This window comes from Colobus angolensis, unplaced genomic scaffold, assembly GCF_000951035.1.
Source record: "Colobus angolensis palliatus isolate OR3802 unplaced genomic scaffold, Cang.pa_1.0 Scaffold205, whole genome shotgun sequence".
Lineage (NCBI taxonomy): Eukaryota > Metazoa > Chordata > Mammalia > Primates > Cercopithecidae > Colobus > Colobus angolensis.
The window spans coordinates 979,001-1,004,767 of NW_012115211.1; the positions used below are offsets into that span (position 1 = coordinate 979,001).

At 53.2% G+C, this 25,767-nt stretch overlaps 1 protein-coding gene across 3 annotated transcripts in view; it reads left to right on the plus strand.

Moving 5' to 3' along the window:
* The window catches only part of GDPD5 (glycerophosphodiester phosphodiesterase domain containing 5), a 54,472-nt gene that overhangs the window by 13,516 nt on the left and 15,189 nt on the right, over nucleotides 1-25,767 (plus strand). For 2 of the 3 annotated variants that reach the window (XM_011942012.1, XM_011942013.1), the window contains exons 3-5: nucleotides 14,029-14,132; nucleotides 18,811-18,904; nucleotides 19,782-19,841. The exons of the other annotated variant lie outside the window; for it this stretch is intronic. In XM_011942012.1, the coding sequence (XP_011797402.1) occupies nucleotides 14,029-14,132; nucleotides 18,811-18,904; nucleotides 19,782-19,841 (258 nt within the window). The remainder of the gene's footprint in view (nucleotides 1-14,028; nucleotides 14,133-18,810; nucleotides 18,905-19,781; nucleotides 19,842-25,767) is intronic. 3 annotated transcript variants of the gene reach the window in all.

Consider the following 25,767-nt stretch of genomic DNA (forward strand, 5'->3'; position numbering starts at 1 on the left):
AAGAGCAAGTGCAATAATAATGATATGGGCCTAAATTGCTATGGGAGTAATTAGTGGAGTGTTTAAATAAAGAAACTGTAAGGTGGGGGGAGGGGGGGTGTTGGCTGCCACTGATGTCAGAGGCCCAGTAGGCCTGGCTGTCTCTCTGGGAAGGTTGGTGAAGCTTATCCACCTGTCTGCCCTCCTCTGCCTGTGCTGATGAGGGATAGAGCCCTAGACTGAGGAGCCTGGGTTCATGACCCCCAAACAGTAAAAAGCAGGAACTGCCAGGGTGGGCACCAGGCCTGATTCATTGCCATCTCCCCACTCCCGGCCACAGAGGAGCCAAGTGGCCAAACTGAGGCAAAGGAGAGGGAAGGACCTGCCCAAAGCAGGCCCCTGGCAACGTCAATACTAGAGCCCCGGTCTCTCCACTCCAGGCCCCTGCTGGGAAGCCCTCTGAGATACCATATGTCACAGCTTTCCCTCTTACGTGGTGGGGCACAGGCTGTGGGCCCTGGAGTCAGATGGATTCAGGTTTTGGTGGTGCATCCTCTACTTGAATCTAGTTGCCTGTGAGCTCCCTCACCTGTGAACTGGAGGGGAGACACACCCCTCTCAAGGAGCCACTGGGCCATGACATGTGATGAGGGCTGTGATGTGACCAGCACAGTGCCAGCTATGACTAGCCATTGAGACAGGTCATTCCAGATGCCCAAGCCTCAGCCTCTCCATCTCTAAAGTGGGAGATAGGTTGTGATCTTGGCTTCAGAATCCCGTGGACACTCTGCTGTGCTCCACACTCTGTCCTGGATCTGGACCTGGGCAATGGAGGTCCAGCAGCCACTGGTGTGAATGGGGTGGGGAGACAGCTGAGGCTAAGGGGAGAAGAAGGATGGCTGAGGTCCCAGGCAGGAAGCCCCTTGGCCATAGGGGCAGACGCTGGGGAAGGCGTATCTCCCAGGAGTCTCATCCCCTTGGTGGGACCAAGGCCGGCCAGTCATAGGCATGGAGTCAGGAAGTGATGGTCTTGGATGCGGCCAGCACAGGACCCAGAGTGGAGGAGGTGGACCGAGGCTGGTTTTGAGCTGACTGAGAACCAGAACAGAACGTGCCCTGCAAGGCTAGGGTCTGGGTCACCAATCTGGGGCAGGGGTCTGCGGCCAAGGCTGGAGGGGCAGCAAGGGGCCATGAGCTAGGCAAGGAGAGGGTATAGGGTTTTGCAGCAGCTCTGGGTGGCAGCGCCTCTGCAGAAAGGACTGAGCTCACCTCAGGTGACCCCAAACTCATAGCTGAGGATGAGCATCCTCTGCTCCCCCGCCCCTTTCTCCCTGCAGTTGCTCACTTTGCTCCACCCCCTGTCTCCTCCTACTTCCTGGTTCCAAGCCTCTGCCCGTCATCCTTTCTCTCTCTCCCTGTTTCTCTTTTCTGTCCCTATTCCTCCCTGAGGCAGCTGGGTGAGGGCAGCGATGGGGCTGGACTCTCACAACAAAGGAATAGCAATCTGGTTTCTCAAAGACATGGCTGGTGCAGGGTAGGGGCTCCAGAAATTTTGCTGAACAAATAGAGGCCTTGCGTGAGCTCCGTGGGGGCTCGCAGGGAGAGGAGAGCTGCCTGGGCTGAGGGGTGGTGGAGAGGGCTCTGCCAGTGAGCCTGGTGTCTCTCGTTATTCTCACCATTGCCGCCCCGGGGAGATTCTCCTCCTGTATCTCCCAACTCAGAGAAGCCTGGGTTCAACTCTTGTGAAACCAGATCTCCCTGGGTCTCATCTGCGAAATGGGCTGAAAGGTGGGAGAGTCACAAGGCATTTTATTCTCATTCTCAGGCTGGAAAATGAAGTATGAAAGTAATAGTATCTGTTAACAGTTATTGAGTACCTACTGTATGCAGGGAGCAAACGGTTTACATGCATTGTCCTAGTCATTGTTGTAACATCTCCATGGGCCATGTTTAATTGTGTACCCATTTTACACGTGGAGAAATCAGCCACACAGGCTGACGATAGATTTGCAGCCTAAACTGCTGGAGACTAGGGAAGATAGCGTGTGTTGAAGATGTGGGTTTAAGTGAGAGTTTGCTGGAAGAAGAAAGGCAGGGGGACTTGGGAAGTTGCCTGATGGAGGAGAAAGAGCACTGCACCAAGAGCATTTGGGACAAGATGGGGAGTAGCCTTGAATGCCAGGCTTGGAAGCCTCAGTGTTTCCCTGGTTATGATCCAACCCTGGGCCCTGAAGTGGATCCTGGGGAGTGGAGAGTGTGCATGGAGAGAGCCTGGGAAGGGCCCCTTCCTCTCCCTCCTTCCTGCCCCCAGCCTGACACATTCCCACCTCTTCCAAGCCTTTGAGCCCCAGCCCCCCAGGACACACACTTAACAAATAAAGAAGCAGGAAACCAAGGACCAGAGAGGTGAAATGGCCTCTTCTCTTGCCCCCAGTTCTGAGGAGTGGAGGAGCCTGGCAGCAGGAGGCCGGGCTCACTCAACAGCCAGGAAGGGGAAGCAGAGCTTTTTATAACTGGGGATAATTAATTGGTTGTTGTCTGTGACTCATTACTCTAATATTGCCAATTAAGGACTTGGTAGGACAGAAGACTGTTCTCAGGCCATCCCCACAGGGTCCCCTGAAGACTGTGTCTGCAAAAGGCAGTGTCAAAACCAGCTTCTCTTTAGAGAGGGATATAGGTCAGATGCCTGGAGGAACTTCCCAGCCAGAGACATTGAAAGAGACAGACCTTGATAGCCAATCCTTGCACTTCCGTAGTACATTTACCTTTTGAAGGCTGCTATAATCTTAATTGAGTTCCTCCAGGAAGAGCAAGGGAGTTACTCAGGCCAAGGGGCTGAGGGCACAGCCTGCACTGACCCCGCTCACACCCCCAGGCCTGTGCCCTGTCATCTGTTCCACACCCAGCAGTCTTGTCTGGGGTGCCCTGATTACTTATTCAATCAACAAACCTGTCCTGCTACCTGCTCTGGGGTCATAAGTGTATCAGACCTGGTTCTCCCCTCCCTTGAAGGGCCCCCAGGCTTGTGGGGGAACAGACAAGAACAGACACACCTGGACCACCCAGGGTGGTCATTTTGGAGGCCTGGGGAAACCCTGGGGGCAGGGAAGGCTTGCCTGAGCTGGCCTCTGGGAGGATCAGCCCCATCTCCCCATACCGGGGAAATGTTCAGGGTAGGGGGAACCGTGTGCACAAGTGTCTTGTGTTCAGGAACTGAAAGGAATTCAGTCCATCGGCTCAGGTGCAGGGAAGGGGAAGGGTGCTGCTCAGTAGGCCTGAGCCTGAAGCTATACTGAAGAGCCTGGGCTTCATCCTAGGCAAGTGGGGGCCTGAGCCAGGCTCGGGCTGTGTGAGGAGCACTGTGGTCAAACTGTGGAGAATGCTCTGAGGGCACTCAGGTGGAGGTGGGAGGGCCAGTGAGGCCTCAGGTGTCTGTGTGGGGAGTGAGGAGGTGTACACAGGGATGCAGGCCAGGGGAGGCATTCCAGAGACACGTAGAAGGTATCATCAGTGGACTGGCTGTGGACTGAGCTGCAGAGGAAGGAGTGTCTGACAGTGAATCCCATTCTTCCGTGATGCCCAGCGTGGGTGGATGGAGGCCGGTCCTGGAGATGGGAACCCATGCTGTGCCACAGGAGCAAGTGAGAGAAGAGCGGTCTCGGTAGAGTCCAGGAATAGCACAGGAGGGGTGGGTAGAACAGACAAATAAGCCTCCCCAACCCCAGTTGCCTGTCTCCTGTGATGGGATATGATGAGAGCCCCCCATCACCCTGCCTTGGCAGGAAGACACTCGGTCTAGGCAAATCCATCCCCAGCTCCTCTGCCCCTTTCCCTCCATGCTCGTCCACCCCAGCCACCCTGAGCTTCTCCGCATCCCCAGGATAACCTCACCCTTCATAGCACTGGACCTTTGCTCCTGCCATTCCCTCTGCTTGGAATACCCTTTCTCCTCTCTGCCCCTTAAGACTCATTGCAAATCCCCCTCCATGCCCCCAACTTCTGCCAAAAAATAGCCCTCCTCTTCCTTTCTGTCCTTGCTGCTCTCTCTCCCCACCTTCCTCGCTCCCCTGGGGTCCGATAGCACATTGACCTGTGCTGGCCATGTGGATTGTGATTTTTTGTTTCCCACTGGACTCTTTTTAGGAAAGGGCCTGGGCCTGCACACTCCAGGGACCTGACTCAGAGGAGGTCCTCGGGCAAGATTTGCTGAATGAACGACTAGAAGGAGGATTGAGCGTATGTGTTCATAAGCGAGTGAGGAAGTGGTTAGGGGATATGACTGCCATCTTGCTGACCAGGTGGGGCGGCTGGACCCCTAATGAGCTGGCGGAGAATGTAGGCGTACATGTGCGGAGGGGTGCGTGCTGCGTTCTTGGTGCTGCCTCCTGTGCTCCTGGCGGTGGTTGGCAGTGGAGGGTGCTGCCTCAGCCAGAGGGACCTCCCAGATCACCCTTGGAGCTGGGATTGGGCTCTGCCAGTGCACAAGGGGGAGGAAGAGATGAGGTTCCCAGCTGGTCCCCACTTTTTGTCCTGTCAGCCATGTGGATTTGTGTCCAGGATATGGAGCTGGAAAGAATGGATCCCACTCAGGAAATCAGGGCAGGCTTCAGGGATGAAGCAGCCTTTGAGATGGGCTCCAGGGTGTTTCTGGATAGAGCCAGATGCCACTGGGCATTCCTGGCAAGGGAGCTGCAGTCTGAACTTGACCCTGCCTTCCAGTGACTGAGCTCAGACCCTCTCTGGGCCTGAGCTTGCTTGTGGGTTAAGTGGAGGTGTGAATCTATGTCCTGCAGATACAATTAGATCGTGGATAGGAGTGTGCCTCCTGCCTTGTACCGAAGAGACCATTGTTCCAACCCTGCAGAAAACGTGCCCTCCCTACAAACTTTCAAAGTGATGGCTTTCTCTCCTCCAGTGCTTTGAGGAAAAGAGACCCGGCAGGGGTGAGAGAGAGGACCTCTGAGCTTTATTTTTCCCACTTCTAAAATTGCAGGATTCCTATAAGGATAAGAAACTAGGAGATGATATTATTACATCCACGAGAGAGAAAGAGGAGGGGCTGGTTTGTTGCACCACAAGGAGGTGGGGATTTATCGCTGCAATAAAGCCATCCAGTCTCTTGCCTTCGGAAACCTCCACACCCTGCCTAGCTCCTCACGGAATAGCACCAAGGGCACCTGGCATGACCATGCCACGCTCCAGGGGAAGTGGCTAAGTCTTGTCGATGACACTCTGTGAACACCTTTAGTGTTGGGTTATGGAGCAAGGGTGGGGCAGGAGATGGGGCATTACCAGGGGACTATGGCCACCCATCCCTGAGAAGGGATCTGGGATGGTGCTTCCTAAGGGCCCCTCAGCCTTTCTGCTCGTGTCTCCCCAAGGGGCTGATGCCAGCGAAGGGATACGCTGGGAGAGACAGGGTGCTCCAGGCAGGACTTAATTGCATTCTCCTGCCTAATGAACCACTCTGAGTGCACCCCAGCAGAAGCAAGGACAGAGGCTTGATTGCCCGGCTCTCTGTAGTCCAGAAAAATAAATCCAGCCTCTTAGGCTGTCAGGAGCCAGCTGGGGGTGGGGATTCTAATCCCTTTCCCTGCTTGGCCCTAATGCTGCAATATCTCTCCAACCTCCCCAGGCCGCCACCTCCCCCAAATCTCCCGGATCAGGGCCAGGGTAATCCTGCATGGCCTGCCTGTCTCTCCCTTTTGGGAGCTCCCTGCACCCTTTCCAGCTGACATTTCCTAGGCTTTCCCATGCATCAGTCCCCCCATTTGGAACTTGGTGAAGATGGAACAGGCTGACCATTGGAAGAGCTGAGATGCCCAAGATTTGGCTTGCAGGTGGCAGATTCAGGGGTAGGCACTCCTCAATCTCTCCCTCTTGATCTCTGTAGGGCCACGTGCTGAGGACGCAGCTGGGCTCTGGGACCTCAAAGAAGAGCTGGAACCACTGGGGAGAGGGCTTGGCCAAGCAGGAAGGAGCTGTGCCAGGCAGAGCCCACACAAGGGGGAAAGGGCTGCCTTGGGCCAGGTTGGAAAGCCTGGAAACACAACCACAGGCATCTGAGAACTCACAGTGTGGTGAACGAATGTAGAAATTACTACCAGTATCACAAATGATGTAGGGACAGCTGAAGCATCCATTTGGTGAAAGTAAAATTAGATCCCTGCCTCTTACTTCACACCAAAATAAATTGCAGATGGATTAAGATGTATTTTTTCTATTTTTAAACTTTTTTCCCATTTTGAAGGCATACATTTGTTGAAAAAATTTAAACAACTTGGAAAGATGTAAAAGAAATTCTAGTCTTCATGCTTTAGAGATAAGGCTTCTTATCTCTAAAGCACACGTGACATCCATATGGAACTATATATAGATGGATGTCGGATGGGTGGATTGCAGATTGAAATGTAAACAATGAAGCCGAGAAATCGTGGGTGTAAAGTATTACTTAAATATATAATATTGGGCCACCCTTCTTAAATACAATACCAGAGGCAAAATGTATAAAGGAAAAGAGGGATAGATTTGACTATATAAAAATTTAAATTTCTGTGCAGAAAGCATGATAAATAAAATTAATTCAAATGATATATGAGAAAAAATATACAGCGTGTGTGAAGGCTGATTCTCTTATATAGGGAAAGCTTTTATAAGCCCATAAAGAACCAGTTCCCCAAAACAAAGCCTGCTTTGCCCTGTGCCTTCAGGCCCTCTGCTCCTTTTCTCTGTCTGGATTGAGGCTCCCCAACCTTGTCCTCTCAACAAGCCCTTTCCTTCCACTTTGCTGCAGGTGTCTCCTCCTCCAGGAAGGCTTCTAGCTCACCCCTCCTCCTATAACTGACAGTGTTAAGGATCTGGGGCTCTGAGCTCCTAAGCAACCTGTATTTGCCCTGCTCACCACACCAATTCCCAGGATTGGAGCTGTTTGCTGCCAGTCTTGGCTCAGGGTGGCTTGATTTATTTCTGAGTGTCTAAGGGCTCAACACGTGTATGTAGATGACTGGAAGAGAAGGGTGGTAAGGATGTGGAGGAGAGACACTGAGATTTAGTTTGGTACGGGGTGTGAGGTGGAGGTCTAATTATAGTTGTTACCAAATGAATATCCAGATGTCCCAACACCATAAGTTGAATTCCCCATGATTTTTGCACTAATATACTAATGTCCTAATCTCTTGCCCACATTTCCAGGCCATTCTCCTTCTTTAGATTGTGGTTTCTCCATTTCTTAGTTGGGTCTTTAGGAGATGAGGTGAGATAATCTCTGACATCTTAGTTAACTCTGAAATCCTAGGGTCCCTGCTCTGGCACTGCCTGTGACTCAAAGTGTGACCTTGGGCAAGGCCCTGTTCCTCTGAGCCTGTTTCCTCCTTGGTCAGGCAAGGATAATTTACATGTCCTGCCCCTTGTTGCCCCGAGACGGCTGGGGACACTGGAGGTACACAGACCTGGTTGTGAATTGTGGTTCCACCATTATGTGTGCCCTTTGTAACCTTGGGCAAGTCTCTTCCGTCCTCTGAGACTTGGTATCCTCTGCTTCGAAGAACTGCGGGGATGATGAGATGCAGCAAGTAAAGGGCTCTTAGGAGTACCATCCCCACCCACCCCCAGTCCCCCAGTGCCATGGTGAGCTCACACAGGGCTCTGTTCCCCACAGCCCAGGACGCAGCCTGTGAGTGAGATCAGGCAGCTGTCATGCCAGGGTCTTCTTCCTCCATTGGTGCTGGCTCCCAGGGCCGTAGCCTACAGAGCCAGGACTGGCCTCTGCATCTGGCTGACCATGGCACCCACTCTGGGTTGGGGGCAGGCAATCAACCTGGCTGTCCTCAGCAGCTGGAGAGATGTGGTGTAGAGCAGGGAGGAAAGGCGTGATCACTGTCTTCACATAATTAAAGGTCTGTCAGATGCGAAATGATAATTACAGGAACGATCCTGGATTTGGCGACTTACAGCTTACATCTGTAATCGTGCTGGGACCTGGCAGTCCTCCTGTGAGGTGGTGGTGATGTCATTCTGTGAACAGAGGAGGAATCTGAGGTCAGAGGTCCTGAGCGATTGACCTACAGCCACACAGCCAGTGGGGAGAAGGGCCCATGTGAAAATCCAGCTCTCTTGTGTGTTCTCCACTCTGTAGTCATTTGACCCCAATATTTCTTACCCTTTGATTGGCCTTGTTCTGTGTGGTGTCAGAGAACCAGCTGCAGGGAGCAGTGGAGGAGGCAGATTTCAGCTCCACCTCCCGGGGGGGCAGGGGGAGGGCAATAACTCCCCTGCCCAGAAGGTCAGCCTCACCAGGCACTGTACACGGGAGGTTTCAGTGGTCTGTGCAGCATGCGGATACCGTCCCCGTTTTACAGAGCAGGAAGCTGGGGCTCAGAGAAGGTAAATGTCTTCCCCAAGGTCACTCAGTCGTGGCCAGTCTGGGATTCCAACCCAATATTGCTAGACTCCCTCAACCCAGCCTCCCATTGTCAGGCTCCATGTCTTGGAAGGAAGAATTTTGAGTCCACAGAAGGACCAGGCAGCATCTGGAAGGAGAGACCACTTCCCAGGAGCCAGTGGAGTAGAGCGGGGTAAGCTCCTGTCCTGGAGGCTGCAGACACGCTCTCTGCCCCAGGGCAAGGGGACGGGCAGGGGAGCTCTGTGATTCTGAAAGTCTGTAACATTCAGAGAGATGTGTGCAGACTTTAGACCCCAGGTTCTGTTAAGGGACCCAGGGGAGGTGCTCCATTACCTTCAGGGTCCCTAGTAGTGGGAGGGGCAGCTGTGTGCATTTTGGCCTGGAGCTGCAGTCTACAGTGGCAGGGGCCTGTAGTCAGTGGCAAAAGGCAGCAGGAGAGCCGTCCCACCCCAGCGGCCATGTCCATGTGTCCTGTGTGGGGCCAGGGTTGTGGCTGCAGTTGTGCTCTGTGACTCTATGAGCCCACGCTGCTAATGAGGTCTTTCTCTGTGTTCTTCTCTGAACGTGGAGGGCTCTGGGGTGGGTGGGACAGGACAGAGACAAGGAGGGGTGAAGAGAAGACATGACCATCCTCAGGAGACAGTGAGGAGAAGGACTGGCCTTCAGGGAAATTGACCCACAATTGCCCAGATTGCTACGGAGGGTCTCCTGTTCCTGGAGGGTTAGGGTAAGAATGGAAGGAGATGCAGCAGCCTCTGGGATGGAGCCTCCAGGATTCTCCATCGCAGCAGCCTCAACCTCAGCCTCCATTCCCTGGGGCAGGAATCAGCATCCTACCCCATCTACAGCCAGGGGCCACTCCTGCCCCAGCTGCTTGCCCTGTCTGGTCCCTCCTTGGGCAGCCTCCAGCACACTCCTCCTGATGGCTACCCTAGGAGCCAGCTGCTCCCCAAGCCCCAGCCCGCTCAGCTTTTCTCCTGCTCCTGAGGGTAAGTCTGGGGCTTACACGATGGCCCTGCCCACTGGTGGCCCTGAGCACCCCTCTGTCGCCCTGTCTCACATCCATACCTCCTTCTGTCCCTCACGCCATAGGTGACCACCACCTTGTGGCCAGCGTGATGCTAGGACCAGGGGACATAGAGACAGCTCAAGCTATTCCTGCCCTGAGGGAGCCCACAGCCCAGTGAGCCAGCCCTCATTATGCGCCTACTGTGTGCCACTTGAAGCCCTTCGGCTCATTTAACAGCCTCCCTCCGAGGGAAGGGCTATTACACCCATTTACAGCAAGGAGACCAAGGCTCAGAGAGGCCAAGTGGCATGTTGAGTGGCAGAGCCAGCTCTTTAGAGCCCGTGCGGTTTCCATCTCCACAATTTACAATTTGATTGAGGGTCACGGTGGTGGGTGCCAAGAGTCTGTGCAGGATGGTCAGGGAGGGGAGGCCTTTGAGGCCTGGAGGGATGGAAAGGCTTCCTGAAGGAGGATCAAGTCTGGCCTAGGGGTCAGAGAGATGGAGGAGAGAAATCCAGGGAACCAGGCTGGACCTGGGATCACCATACTGGGTCCCAGAGGGCAAGGTGGGTTTTGAGGGGAGCTGTTCAGGCTGCCTCCCAAGGGGGGCCTGCAGAGTCCAGTCAGTATGCCCGGGTTCAAATCTTATCCCCATTCCTCCCCTACCTGCTGACCCCTCTGACTCCCCTCCACTCACCCATGTTGAGCCTTTATGCAAATTAGCAAAAAGCGCCCTTTTCTTAGGACACGACCGCCATGTGCCAGCAAATCATCATAATAAATATGCACATTGATGGTCACCATGATGTGAGTGGCACTTCTTAGGGGGCAGTGCAAAACTTGCTCAGCCATATGTGGTGGCCCTTCTCTGAGCCTCTGTGCAATGGGGGTAGATGCCCCTAAATAAACAATCCCTAGTGTTATGTAGACTATGAGAGATAAAGGAGGCCGTGGCAGGGGCATTGGGGCAGCAATCACTGCTCTGTCTCTGGGAGCAGGGCCAGATTGGCTTGCTAATGGGTGGAGCAGGCAGGCCTCTCTCTGCTGTAATGTGCCCTGACAAGGACTATTAGTGCCACTGGGGCCTCTTTATCAGTGAAGCTGCTCCCCAGGTCACTTCCTCCAGCTACTTCCTCACTTCCCCTTCCCTTCCTTCCAGCCCCTGCCATTCAGTGTTTTCCTCTGATTGTTCTTAGAGTGACCCCCGCTGCCTGCCTCCCTCTGCGCTAGGGCCTCTTCGTCCCCATCTACAAGCTCCCTGTGGCTTCCGGCTTCAGCTCCCAGGGCTTTAATCCCTAGGTTGACCCAACCCCAGCTCATGCCCTAGTTCTGATCATGGGGTTCCTGACGCCTTGTTGCTTGGGCCCTGCCTGCATTCCTTCCATGCCTGGATGCCTCACCCCCCACCACCGCCAGCTCTAGTTTTGGCTGGTTCCCAGGAGTGGGAGGTGCAGCCCCTCATTCTTGCCTTGCCTTGCTCCACTGTAAGGATTTGGACACGTGAGGACAATGGCCTTTGGGGCATAGGACCCTGGCTGCCATGGGCCCTCCCAGCCCCTGTGGTCTTCCCGGCCCCCTGTCAGCCTTGCCTCTGGGCCCTGCATCACCCCGGCCACAGGACGTCTTCCGAGCGCCTACGGCAGGTTCTCTACCTTCCCGCCTCTAGGGTACTTGCCTGGGACCAGACCCGTCCTAGGCCGAGGCTCACCCCTCACCTAGGTCCCTCTCAGAACCTTCTCTGCTGGTCAGAGGCACACAGGCCTTGCTCCTGAGGAGGCAAAGTGGTCTCTGTGGACAGACAGCCATCCAGCACTGCCAGCGTGGGCTCTGTAGAAGACTAGGCACTTCTTTGTGGGGATTGGGTGTTAAGCCTGAGGGAAATCTCTTACCCTGGTGAAATGCCAGGGTAGGAGAAAGGGTGTTTCCTCACCTATCATTTCATTATCAAATCTTTCTCAAGTTTCTGTGCCATCTGGAACACAAAGACTGCCCAGATCTCAAGGCACTTACGTATAGCCGGGAGACCGACATGTGTAGAGTTCTAGAACTGTGGGGTCTGAGCCATAAGAGAGATGGCTGCATGGGTTACAGAGCTCTGAGGAGATGAGATTCACCCTGCGAGACAGGGGAGTCTTCAGGGAGGAAGCACTCTGGAAGGAGTAGGGGTTTGCCTAATGGAGCAAAGACAGGTTGCTTTCTAGATGGAGGCTCCGGCTGTGTGAAGGCTTGGGGTCTGGAGAGCCCATTTGGGAACCATATGTAATTCTGTGCATGGGGCATAAAGCACAGAGCTGGCCTGGGCGAGACAGAGTAGGCCCTGACATCTACTGAGAAACTCTGGCCAGTGGGACTCTCAAGCTGGGGCATGACATGACCAGATGGGTGTCAGTCTAAAGACATGGTTCGCCCTTTGCGAGACTCAGATGTTTAAGCTAGCCTGGGACTCACCAGCTGCACTCTGCAGTAAATGAAGGCTGTTATGAGCAAGTAAGAATTTGAGGTGGCAAGAGGGATTCTGAGAAAGACTAGTCCTGGGGTGCTGGCTGGAGGATGGTGGAGGGATGGTCATGCGCAGACCCAGACTGCCTCCATGGGAGGCAGGACTGAGTCTAGGGACTCAGTCATTCTCTGGGTGGTGGCTCCCACGGTTTGATTGATCTAGAAGGGCACAAGTCCTGCCCTGCTCCTAGCCAGGGTTTCCCTATTCTTGACCAAGGCTGGGTTTTGCTGTGCCTGGAACTGGAGCTCCTGCCCTTCTGTATCCAGCTGGGGCAGACACAAGTGGCCTACTCTCTGAGAAGCCACCTCCCCAAACCTAAACCTGCCAGAAATACTGGGCCTCAGGGTGTCGTCACCTTTGCATCTCTGTTTCTGTACAAAGTGAGGCTAAGCAAGGCAGTCTGGCTGTGCGCATGACAAGGAGTGGTGGCAGCTGCTCACCCAAGCACGAGTCGCCCAACTGGAGTGACCCACCTGGGCAGGAGGGTCACCCAGGCACCAGCCCTCTTGCCGAAGGTCAGGCATGGAGCAGGCCGTTAGTGGGTATGGAGTCATGGACCATTAGGCTGTGAAGGCCTTTCCTACATTCTGGAGAAGCAGAGGATGTCACAGATACGCTGGTAGTGTGCTGAGTGCTTGCCAAGCCACCTGAGTTGTATTATCTCATTTAATTCTCCATCAATCCCATGGCATAAGTACTAGTATTGCCCTCATTTCACAGAGGTGAAAACTGAGTTACAGAAAGGATGAGTACTTTGCCCAAGGTTACATAGCTTGTAAGTGGTGACAGGGATCTGAGGTTCCTTGGTAGACTGATGGTATCTGCATGGTGTGGGGATGGAGGGATTCTGGACAGTGAGAGGACTTTCCCTCCTTCCTGCCCAATCCTGCATGTGGTCATAAAGTACTAGTGGAGTGGAAGTCGGCTCAGTCTCCATCCTTGCAGAACCCACACTTGTCTGGGGGACACAGTGAGCAGGTCATGGTGTGCAGAGCGTGAGTTTAGACAGAGGGATGCTGATGCTGCGGGAGCAGTGCAGCAGGTACGAGGGTGGCAGGGTGGATCCAGGAAGGCTTCACAGAGGCAGTGATATTTGAGCTGACTTGAAAGGTGAGTGGGAATGTTCAGGGAACAAGCCCACAGACAGTGGCCCTTCCAGGTTGCAGGAACTGGTTGTGGACATCGAAGCTGGAGAGATCAGGGGGCCACACTCCAGGTCGGCTATCAGTAAGGAGCCATGAAGAGATTAAACTGGGATGGTTTAGAAACATAGCAGGGAGCCCAGAGGTAGGGCTGCCTCCGTGACTTCACACCCTCAAGGGAAAGGTAGTCTTGGTTCTTCCTCACACTGACCTCTCCTCAAGGGCTGTTGACTTGTTCTGATGATCTCAGCAGTTTCCTGGGATGCAGGATATTCCAAGCTTTTTGTGCTTCCAAGATAAGGGGACAGATGAAAGCAGGGAGAAACCAGAGGTCCAGGAGGAAGTGCCTGCAGATGCCTGAGCTGGCCCCTCAGGAAACAGCAGTGGTGGTGTCAGTGTCCCCCGCCACCCCACTTCCACCTGGCTGGAGACAGGGGTATCTGGCCCAGTGGAGGCAGCAGAACACAGCACTTCTGTACTTCTTCCAGTCCAGAGACCAGGGTGCTGGTCCTTAATCCTCTGCTAACTTGCTGTGTGACCTGGGCAAGTCACTTGGCCTCTCTGGGCCTCAGTGTTTTTCTCGGTAGCAGGGGGTGGAGGTGGAGAAGAACAGTGCCTTCTTTGTAGGCATGTGTGTGAGGGATGTGACTTCACAGACTGCCGATCACTGTGCCCACACCAAGGGAGCCATTCCCAGAACAGGGAGAGCAGTACATGATGGAAAGGCTGCAGGCCACAGTGAAAAGAGCACAGCCCTGGCGGGGAGGCCCTGACTGCCCCTGGCTCTCCACCACTCTGTGACTCTGGGCTTGGTGATGGTGGACAGGTCACTTCCCCTCTCGGAACCTCAGTTTCTCCCAAGGTAAAGAGGGCAGGAATTCCTGCCTGGCAGATTTGGCTACAAAGTGGGAGGGAGGGGGACACATTCTGTTGGGAGGCAGCCTAAGGGGCTGGCCCCTGACCCGCTTAACCCCCTCCTCCTCTGCTCTTCCAGTGGGAGCGCCTCTGGTTCCTGCTCCTCACCTTCACCTTCGGCCTCACGCTCACCTGGCTCTACTTCTGGTGGGAAGTCCACAATGACTATGATGAATTCAACTGGTGAGTGGCGGCAGTGGGCGGGAGAGGAAGGGGCCCGGAGCCGGGTATCCAGTAGCTGGGACCTGGGGGCTGGAGTTAGCGCCTGTCTCCCAGGTTGGCCCTCTGAGCTCTGCCACCAGCTCTCTGTGTGGCCCTGGGCAGGGCCTACTCCCTGGGAGCCTCTGTCCTGCCCGCCTCCAGGGCTTTGGTGAGGAGGCTGGTGTGGGACTATAGTGGGAAGTGCCTGAGGTGTGGGTGGGGATTGTATCACAGACTGGCAAGAAAGAAGAGGAGGACACAAAGAGAGATCCGTGCCCTGAGGGGAGTTCCACTGGGAATTTAGGGAAGGCTTCCTGGAGGAAGAGGCATGGGAACTGGGCCTTAAAGAATGGCTGGGATTGGAACCTGGGGAACTTTAGCTGCTGGTCTTAGAGACCCCTTGGTGCTTGCATTGATGATTCAGCCTGCATTCCTGGCCTCCTGAAGAGGTGGAGGGGAGCCTGAAAGAACAAAGGCTTACAGGAGACAAAGCCCACCAGGGAGACACAGGACAGTCCTTCCTGGTGCTGTGACCATGGAAAATAGGGACATAAGGCTGGGCCAGGGCTCAGCCGGGGCTGGGGCCTCTGGTCACCCCCTTTGTAGACAAGAAATCTACAGCTCAGAGGTCTCTGCAGAGGAGATAGCACCGGATCCTAGGCCTCCTAACTCCCTTAGCTAGGCCCTGGGCGGGGCTGGCAGATGAGCTTGGGGACAGCTCAAGGTCCTTTGTGGGCACCTCAGATCCAAAGGCAGGGCTGTCTGAGCCACTTACCTGGGTATAGGAGGGGCACGTGTTTTTTTCCTCTTCCCCATTCCATCGCCTGCCTTTTGTTAAGCTGTGGGAGGTCATGGGAGGAGGGCAAGGACCCAGGGTTCCATTGACAGATAAGGAAGCAGGCCCAGGTCACACAGCCAGTTGGGGACAGAGCTGGGGCTTGGAAGCCTGGCTCCTCACTCCCCATCCATTGTTGTTCCTTCCTTTTTTTTTTTTTTTAAGATGGAGTCTTGCTCTGTTGCCCAGGCTGGAGTGTAGTGGCACAATCTCAGCTCACTGTAAGCTCCGCCTTCCGGGTTCATGCCATTCTCCTACCTCAGCCTCCCGAGTTGCTGGGACTACAGGTGCCCACCACCACGCCCAGCTAAGTTTTTGTATTTTTAGTAGAGATGGGGTTCACCGTGTTAGTCAGGATGGTCTCAATCTCCTGACCTCGTGATCCGCCTGCCTTGGCCTTTCAAAGTGCTGGGATTACAGGCGTGAGCCACCTCACCTGGCCTGTTCCTTCCTTTTGATCAGATGTTCAGGTCAGCGTGGCCGTGAGCAAGTCTCCGGTGCTCTCTGAGCCTCTCCTTCTGTAAATGGGATAACTCCGACCTCATCAGGTCTTTCTGAGGATGAACTGAGATGATGGACACAACAGGGCTCAAAGCTCTACCTAAACATGAGGGCTGCTTCCTGGGAGACCACATCTCTAGCTGGGAGGCAGCATGATGTTAGTATTTGGGATTTTCAGGACCCTGGGCTTCTGACAGCCTGTGGTTTAGGATTCTGTGATGATCCTGGGACTCTGTTCATGGAGCTGGGTATCCACTTTTCCCCGCATGGCAGCAGGCTGTGCCTCTGTTATTAATGAACATAATCAAGAATATGCTACGGTCCCACCCCTGCTCTGCGGCAGCCAAGCAAGATGAGCCGGAGCCCCGGCAGAGTCCCAGAGGTGGCCTCTGGCCTTTATTAAATGCCATAAATCAATTATTCATCTTTGCAGATGTCCAAAGCATGGGCACCATCATGAGTAAATGGGAACGTTCCCTATTGGTCCTCAACTGCAGACCCGGACAGTTCTTCCAAACTGGAAGTCTGCTGCCTAGAAGATCATCAAGTCTACCCCCATCATGTACAGATGGGGAAATGGAGGCCCAGAGAGGGGCAAGACTCATTCATGGCCACACAACCAGTTAGTGCCAAAAACAGGAATTGAGGACAGACTGAAGAGACTAAGGCTTAGAGAGGTTAAGTAGCTTTTCCAATGTCACACAGCAAGAAGCAGACAGATCTGGGACAGGGACTTCAGCCTGCCTGACTGTATCATGTCCATGGAGCCACCCACTCTACCCAGAAGGTGAACTCCCTGTCACTGGGAGATTTAGGCGGAGGATGGATTCCTTCCCTGTCGGGGAGGTGGCAAGGGGAGGCCTGCCTGGCACTTAGGGATGCCTGGAGACCTGCGGCTCCTTCAGCCTGTCACCTCAGTTTCTTGGAGTCAGTGCTGGGGTTCAGGATGCCCTGGCCCAGTCCTGATGGTCTCAGGAGTCTCTGGGAACCAGGCACAATAACTCATGCCTGTAATCTCAGCACGTTGGGAGGCCTGGCAGGCAGATCGCATGAGTCCAAGGTGTTCAAGATCAGCCTGGGCAACATGAAAAAACCCCACCTCTACAAAAACTACAAAAAATTAGCCAGGTGTGGTGGCATATGCCTGTGGTCCCAGCTACTCGGGAGGCTGAGGTGGGAGGATTGCTTGAGCCTGGGAGGTGGAGGTTGCAGTGCAGTGAGCCGAAATCGCATTTTACCCCATTCTGTAAAATGGGAGTAACTCTGACCTCATCAGATCTCTCTGAGGATGAACTGAGATGATGAACATGAGAGGACTCAAAGCTCTACCTAAACATGAGGGCTGCTTCCTGGGAGACCACATCTGTAGCTGGGAGACCACTGCACTCCAGGCTGGGCAACAGAGTGATACTCTGTCTCAAGAAAAAAAAAAAAAGAAAAAAAAAATCTCTGAGAATAATTCAATTCATATAGTAAGAGGGTGTGAGTGACATCCGGGGATCAGCACTAGACAGGAAGGCCAGGAAGGGCCGTCTGGGCTGTTGCTGTCCTGAAGGACCTCCCTGCCAAAAGTGGTCACACTTGAGAGACAAATGGGACCAGAACATCTTTCAAGAATAGTTATCAGGAGCAAGTCTTGCCCCTCTTCAGGCCTCAGTTTCCCAACTGTATGGTAAGGTGAGTGCATTCAGTGATCTGCCAGGCAGTAGATTTTCCCCTGGACTCTGAGGGTGAGGGCCAGGGAGGGCAAATGCCCCATGGGGTCTTCCTGGTGTCCCTTCCCAGCTCTCTGGCAAGGTCCCAGATGACAGCAGGCTGAAGCTGCCTGGTGCTGACTTGGATTTTCTAATGACCTTGAACAAATTGCTGCCTCTTTTGAGCCTCAGTTTTCCCCTTTGTACAAGGAGGATGTAGGTAGTTCATTCTTTCTGGAGAGCATCTAAGCACTATCTATCAGGCCCCTTAAAAAGTTCATTCCCACCAGGCACAGTGGTGTGTGCCTATAGTCCCAGGCACCAGGGAGGCTGAGACAGGAGGATCGCTTGAGCCCAGGAATTCAAGTTCACCCTGGGCAACATAGCAAGACCCTGTCTCAAAAACAAAATTCATTCTCTTTGACCCTATAATTGTATCTGTAGGAATCTATCCTCAGGAAGTAATCAAAAAATACAGAAAGATATGTATAAAAATTTCATTTTTATGTTAATTTATAATAGTGAAGAATTAGAAACTATTTCATGCCACTAGTAGGAAGCTGGCTACATATGGTACATTAATTCAGTGGAAAACCACGTGACTGTTTTAAAAATCACATTTTCTCAGGATTTTTACTGGCATAAGTAAATGCTTGTGTTGAGAAGACAGTTGGCCAGGCGTGGTGTCTCACGCCTATAATCCCAGCACTTTGAGAGGCTGAGGTAGAAGGATCACTTGAGCTCAGGAGTTTGAGATCAGCCTGGGCAACATGGCAAGTCCCTGCCTCAACAAAAAATACAAAAAAAAAAAAAAGTAGCCAGATGTGGTGGTGGGTGCCTGTGGTTCCAGCTGAGGTAAGAGGATCGCTTGAGCCCAGGAGGTCAAAGCTTCAGTGAGCCGTGTCCGCATCCCTACATTCCAGCCTCAGTGACAGAGACCCTGTCTCAAACAAACAAACAAAAACCAAGAGAGTTTATTGAGTACTTACCATGCATCTCACCTCACTTTATCCTCATGAGACCCCATGAAAGGCACTTTCTTATCCCCATCCTATAGGTGAGGAAACTAAGTCTCAGAGAAGTCAAGTATTACATTCGGTCAGTTCTAAGACCCCTAATTTTCACATTTTAACATTGAAGTTGAGATGACAGTCACAATTGATGGCATCGTAGAATTAGTGAAGCCTGTCCTTCACAAGGTCCTACAAGACAGTGAAAAGCAGAGAAGAGAGGGGATTTGAATCCAGCCTGTGTGCCTCACTTCAAAGCCCGTGCTCCTGACTGTGTTGCTTTGTGCAATGGGGTCCTGGCTTTGCTGTTTATACAAACGTATAGGCACAGGGGCGGGGGAACCCACAGGAGGAAGATCCAGCACAGTCTTGGGAATGATTACTTCTGGCCAATAGGATTATGGGGCATTATTTTCTCCTTTACATTTCTTGGTCCCCGGGTGGCTGCCATGAGCAGGCATAGTACAGCATCAGGCAAACGCTGAGTCTCATTGCTGGGTGGGCAGGGCCTGGTCATTGAGCCCAGCCTGTGGTCTGTGTGGAGGCTCAGATCATCTTGATTCCTGGGCCAGGCAGTGGCCTGGTGGAGGTCTGACCTCTGCCCCCTCTCCTCCTGGCAGGTACCTCTACAACCACATGGGCTACTGGAGCGACTGGCCTGTGCCCATCCTTGTGACCACAGCTGCTGCCTTTGCGTACATCGCTGGCCTCCTGGTACATGGGGCTGTTTTGGAGGGCAGGTGGCCCCGCTCCCAGGGAAAGGGAGGCTGGGCCTGTGCTAGGCTGATGGAGGCGCCACCCTAGTATAAAGGGGAAAGCTGTGTTTGTAGGAATGTTGTATTTCTAAGAATCTATCCTAAGGAAGTAATCAAAAATACACAAAGATATGTATAAAATTTTTATTTTTATGTTAATTTATAATAGCAACTAATCAGAAGCTATTTCATGCCACTAGTAGGAAGTTGGCTACATATGGCACATGAATTCAGATTTTGCCCAGGGCCTCTAGGGCTGCTGCACCTCTGAGGCCTGGGTCCCCCAAGGGAGGAAGTCCTCTTGCTTTTGCCCATCTCTCCAGGCTGCCCTTTCCTGGAATGTTTGCCCTGGACCCAGTGAGAGCTGTCCTGGCTAAGAGGGCTCACTGCAGGCTTCCTCTTACAGGAGCCTCTGCTTTGGATTCTTGCTCCCAATATTCCACTCACTGAGATGCAGGTGGATCCCCTATGCTGGACTGGGGGCTCCTTGGGGACAGGCTCAAGTCTGTTTCAGAATCTCAGGGACTGGAACTCCCAAAATGTTTGATGAATGAAGTTGCATAGTCCAAGTACAGCAGCTCCCAGTGACCTCTTAATGGGGAATCCCACAAAGGAAGAACCTAGAGGCCTGGAATCATCTGGGAGGAGGCCAGGCTCAGGCTGGCTAGTCTGGGCTGGGCTGGGGAGGGCAGGGCATTCCCATCGCCTGGAGGGAGGTTTGCTGCCTCTGCCCAGGGTCAGACCCAGAGCAGCAGTGGGGAGCATGGTGTCTGAGAAACTGGCAAAGCCTTCCCACCCACACGGGTCTGACAATCACCCTGTGGGCCCCTCCTCAGGTCCTGGCACTATGTCACATTGCCGTGGGGCAGCAGATGAACCTGCACTGGCTGCACAAGGTAAGGGCCGCCTCGGCCAGGGCAGGGAGAGGGCAGGGGAAGCTGGAGGTGGCAGCAGCAGAGGAAGGGCCTGGCCACCGTATCCCTACCCTGGATCACCGTTAGAATTGTTCTCATAGCTAATACGGAGCACTCACTATGTGCCAAGCACGTTTCTCACAACCTCGCCCGTCTTCACTCACTTAACGCTCACAGCAACCTTGTGATGTAGGTACTGCTATCATTCCATTTTGTGGTTGGGGAAACTGAAGTACAAAGAGGTTAAGTAACTTGCCCAAGGTTCGCAGTTTAAACATGGAAGATCCGGGTTCCTGGTCCCGTAGTCATGCGATTAACCAGCAGAGCTCCACAGTTCATACCGTGGCACCCACCCTCTGGGGGCCCTGCCTCGGGTCTCACCTGCCTCTTCCTTCTTTGGTGAGCTCTTTTGAAAACTGTGATCTGGCGATGGCATTCCCCAACTTAAAGCCTTTTCACCACTCCCAGGATGACCCAAACTTCCCTACCTGGCATGATCTGGCCCCTGCTCTGGCCCCAACCCGTCATGGGACAGTCACCCTCAGCTTCTGCTACAGGAGACATCCCATGCTCTCCCAGCATATCTGCCTCCTTCCCCTGTTTAGCACTTTGCTCTTGTCCTCCCTTTCTCTCTCGGACCCTTTCCTCAGTACCTCCCCTACATACACAGGCTTCTCTCCCGGGACTTCCTCAGCCCCTGCAGCCCCCACTGCTACATGTCTGAAGAGCTGTGTTTTTGTGTTTTTAGTATCCGTCTGGCTCCTGACCCCGACCCATCCAGTCGAGGTGCTCCTTGCAGGCCAGAGTTAACCTCCATCTCCCTGTTCCCAGTAACCCCCTCAGGGCTGGGCCCAAAGCAGACAGGCTTCACACAATTCTGGAGCCTTAACTCTCTGCCTTACGTCCGTTGCAGGCATAGTACTGAAGTGTGTTTCTGATGCCTGGCCTTCTTGAGGCCCTGGTGGGCACACAGTGGTACCCAGCTTAACAAGGCAGAGCCCCTCCCTCTCAGGAACATTTGGATCATCTCCCTTTCCCCAGAGCCTGGCTCCCTGTGGGCCTGCCATTTAGGAAAGGGCAGAAATGTTCAGAAACTACCATGAGCCCATGAGATGGGGCCAGAGTGACTCCAAGGGTAGGGGCTCACTTCTAGCTGGAAGACGGATGTGGAACAGGAAAGGAAGAGGGGATGGCATGAGCCTGGGTTGGGCTGTGTGGAGTGGGAGGTGCCTGTGAGCATCCAGGGAGGCACTGAGGTTGGTTTGTTACACAGGCCTAGAGCTTGGGAGTCAGACCCCAGAGACTGAAGTCTTAGAGTGGTAGGAGCCATGAGCAGCCCCTGGTCCCTCCACCTTCCTCCTGCCCCTCACTGTACTCACAGGCCTCCTCTGGGCTTCCACCGTCCCTCTGTGAGGGACTTTCTTCTCCTGGCCACAAAGCTGGCATTTGAAAGAACTGCGCCAGCTGGTACCCTAGGTGCAGCTGGCACATGCTGTGGTCACCTTCTGGGGCCATGCCTGGCTCTCAGCAGGTAAGGTCACACCTGCTTGATCCTAGTGGAGAGACCTATAGAGCCGCTGAGCCAGCTGGAGCTGGCAGATCAATGTAAGGAAGCAGATCCCATTGTCCATGCTGGTGCCAGCTGCCAGGGTGCCTTCCTCTGCCCTCTGCCCCTCTGTGAGATCGCAGCACGAGCAGGGTCCTTCCAGGTGGAGCTGACCCAGAGCTGGGCCTGCCCCACCAGGAGGGAGTCCCCCAGAGCTCAGAGTGTTCCAGCAGGGCCTGGAAATTCTCTTCTGTTTCCAAGATTCTGTGATTTGATTCTAAAATTCTAAGGACAATTTATTCTTTTTTGCTTGTTTTAATTAATTTTTGACCATGTAATACATCGACATGATTCAAAATACAGAAAGCACAAAAAAGTATGCAAAGAAAGTCTCCTCACTATCTCTCCAGACAGATTGTAAGCACATGCACGTGTACATATGCATTTCTTTTTTCTTTAAACACAAACAGTCGCCTACTCTACCCTCTGTTCTGCACCTTAACAGAATTCTTGGAGCTTGTTCTTTGCTGCGTTAAAGCATCCCTGTTGGTGTCCATCCCTTTCTCCTGCTCCCTGGTCTGGATATTCCCTGATTCCCTAGGCATCTAGCCAGTTCCCTGTTGATAGATCAGATCAACATCCTAGCTGCTTTCTGTCTTTTGCCAGGACGATGTGGTGGTGACCTGGGAGAGGAATTTCTGGGTGAAGAATGTGTACTTTCATCATTTTGATCTTGCCAAATGGCCTCCTTGCCAAGTGCCACCGATTCATGCTCTCTTAGCAATGGATGGTTGTTCTATAAAAACACCCTTGCCCATAAAGCATCAGCTGATTTATTGGCTTTTGTTAGCCTGATGGGTGAAAAATGGTATCTTGCTGTAGTTTTCATTTGCATTTCCCTTCGGGTGAGTTAGATTCATTCAGCATTTTTCACATGTTTGGTTTGAGTAACTTGTGTTTTCTTTTCTATAAAACTGTCTCTTCATATCTTTTGCCATTTTTGCCATTGCTTTTTGCTTATTCATTTGCAGGAACTCTTTATAGATGTGGGAAATTAGCCATTTGGCTAACAAACTGCAAATAATTCTTCCTAGTTTGTCATTCATCCTTTGACTTTGTTCATTGTGTTTTTACCATGGGGGTATTTTTTTTTAATTGTTACGTACTTGAATCTGTCATCTCTTGATAACTCCTTGGTTTTGTGTCAGACTCAGAAAGGTCTTTCCCACTCCAAGATTATAAAAATTTCTCTATGGTGTCACTTGGTAATTATATATCTCCACGTTTTTAACATTTAATTTTTTCTCTTTTTGGAAGCTATTTTGGGGTATAGTGTGATCTTACTCTGTTCTTTTTAGATGGCTTCCCAATGTTCCCAACTCTCTCTACTGAGAATTTGTCCTTTACTCATTTGAGATGCTATTTTTATCATATACTAAATTTTCTTTATGTATTCAGATCTATTTCTGAACTTTTTGCTTATTTTCATTTATCTATCTGGTCTTATATCAGCATCACAGCACTCTAAAGACCACAGTTTTATAGTATGTTTTAATCAGGAACTTTCTTTTGAGAGTCTCTGGTTCCCCTGGGTCCTGAGGAGGGGAGGACAGAGATGCTCAGGACAGGGTAAGAGGGAGCCATTCACAGCAGGCTGGGTGCTGAGTAGATCTGGTGCCCATATGGGGACCAGATCTTCTCCCTCCTCCTCCCCAATCTGCCAAAATCTCCTGTTTCCCAGAAATCTCTCCCAGGTGAGTGTTCAAGATAAATTGATGTACCCAGGAGGTGAGGGAGCAGGCTCTAGGATTCTTGGGAGCTTTACAGTAAACAAGAGGCCCTTTCACTGAGATGCCCCGCTTCCTGTCCCACCTACCACCCTCTATGAGGTGCTTTGGTTACAGCTCACACCTCCCCAGCCTGCCCTGAGCACACTGCACTGCTCTTGTGTCCTCGCCTGACTCCCCTGCCTCAGTGGCAACAGCCCCCAACCCAGGACCTGCACAGAGGAGGTGTCTGTCAGGGACCTAACCTGAACCCCAGAGAGGAGCACTGGGTAACACACGGCCCCAAGGCAAGTTACTAGCTGGGCTGGAGCTGGGGCTTCTGCCTCCTACCAAGCCTCCATCGGCCTCTACCTGCCATCTGCTGTGTCTACTTCATCACCTCTCCTGGTGAATTCAGACTTCTCTCCATGCACTGGCCCCAGCTTTATGGTTTTTCCTGGTGTCCAGCCTCTGTCCCTCCAGCAGCGGCTTAAGGAAGGCACATTCACTGAGCACCTCCTGCGTGTGCCAGGCACTGTGTTCACCATAACAGCAGTAACCATCATTTATCGGGTGCTGACCACATGTGTCGGGCACCTTTCACTCAGAAAATCACAATCATTTCACTCCTTACGATAACCCTTTTCCCATGATATCATGCTCACTTTTTTAAATGATACCACTGATACTTAGTAAGCATTTTCTTCTGACCAGCCATTGTACTAAGCATTTCACTTGCATTTCCTCATTGATCTTCCCCAACCGCCTTCCAGGTAGGTACTCACTATCCCTATTTCACAGCTCTGGAAAGGTTCCTGGAGAGGATGTGGAAAGATCCCCAATAGGTAGCAGAGCCAGGATTTGACTGAAGACCGTGACTCAAGTGAGGCTCTTAACCCTGGGCCAACTGTCTGCCATTTGGACTGCAAATCCCAGAGGTCAGATACCCCTAAGAGGCCAGCCGTTGCACCCCTGCAAGGCAGGATTCCACCTTCTCTGAGGTCCCAGCACCCTGGCCAGACTCATCGAGTGAATGAAAGACTCTATTGTATCCCCTGTTCCCACCATTGCCATTATAAGCCACAGTCCCACGAGGACAGAGAACTCAAAGCCACTTTCTCAGAGGAGGACGGTGGTCTGTCTCTAGGCCTTTAGGGTGGGATTCATCCTTCTCAGTCAGATTTCAGGAGCGATGGTGGTTGCGTTGTTGGGTGTCAGTGCTATTGCTGTGACTTAATGATGCAAGGTAGGGGGAGTCCCACAGACACTGAACATGCAGTGATGTTGCTGAGCGTGATGATTACCGCCAAAGCAACTGTGGAACCCAGAGATAATAACATTTTTAGTTGTATTAGGGTTTGGGGAATCAGTTTTATTGCAAGTCATTTCCATTAACAGTTAGGTATTGTGATGAGAAGCTCCCAGAAACCACCCTTAACTCGCTGTGTGCAGGGCCTCCTCCCACGATGGCCACAAGGGGGCAGCTGCGCGCCGGGGTCAGCCGGGAGGAGGGGCCGGAGTGCCGAGGGCCGGGTTCTCAGGGGTTTGGAGGCGCGGCTGGGCCTCCCTGAGACTGCATAGCCCAGCGTGCTGTCAGAGAAAGCACACACCCCCTCACCCCCTGAGATGGGCAGAAGGTGTTCGCTTCTGGTCCTGCCCCTTCGAAGCTCCGTGACCCAGCCAGCTGTTCCGCTCCCCGAACCTCGCTTCCCGTGTATGAGATGAGGATGCCCATACCTCCGCTGAACCAACCTGGGGACCACGCGAAGCACCCCCACAGGCCCGGGCACGCTTGTGCCTCTTCCCGCCCTGAGCCCGCATGTCACAGCCCCTCCAGCTGCTCACCTGTCTCGGCCTCACTCGCGTCTCTTGGGGGAACATTCGTTTCCAGGCTGATGGGCTGTAATGAAAAACCCCCAAAGGGAAACTTCATCCAGGCGACACTCAGCCTTCCCCGCCAACGAGTGAAGGTCCCTGGGCAGGGAGCGGAGATGCTGGCCACCGCCCCACGCTCATCGTCTAGAAATGCCACTGTCCCTGCTCAGCGTCAGAGGGTTCTTGGCCGCTACTGCCTCTGGGAAAAGTTGCCTCGGGAGAAAGGGAGTGAGGGCCCTGCCGGCAGCGAGAATGGCTCCAGGGAGGCAGGGCAGCCGGCAGTGCTGTGGGAGGACAGGCCTTTGGAGGGAGGTGGGAGACGAGTCTAGAGAAACCAGGGAGACAGAGGTGGCGGCTTTGACCCTTCCAGAGACTGGGAGCTGCGGGAGGCTTTGGAGGAGAGCCACAACCTGGGCTTTAGAGAGACAGGCCTGGGGGTGGGGAGGGTGGTGGGTGGAGTGAGATCCACGGCCAGGGGCCAGGGGCTGGGGGCCGAGGAGCCGAAAACCTCTGCTGAGCTTCACATGGTTGAAGATTTCAGGTCTCGCCTGTCCCCAGAGATCTCTGTCCCTTGGAGGTGCCACCTCATCCTCCATGAGAGCTGTGCTTTGCTTTCTTCTGGAGGCTGCAAGGAGGGTGGCCCCCATAATGGTGGACCTGGATGCTGGGAGTCCGGGAGAGGGCACACTGTGGAGATGGGGCAAGTGGAGCTGTGTTTCAC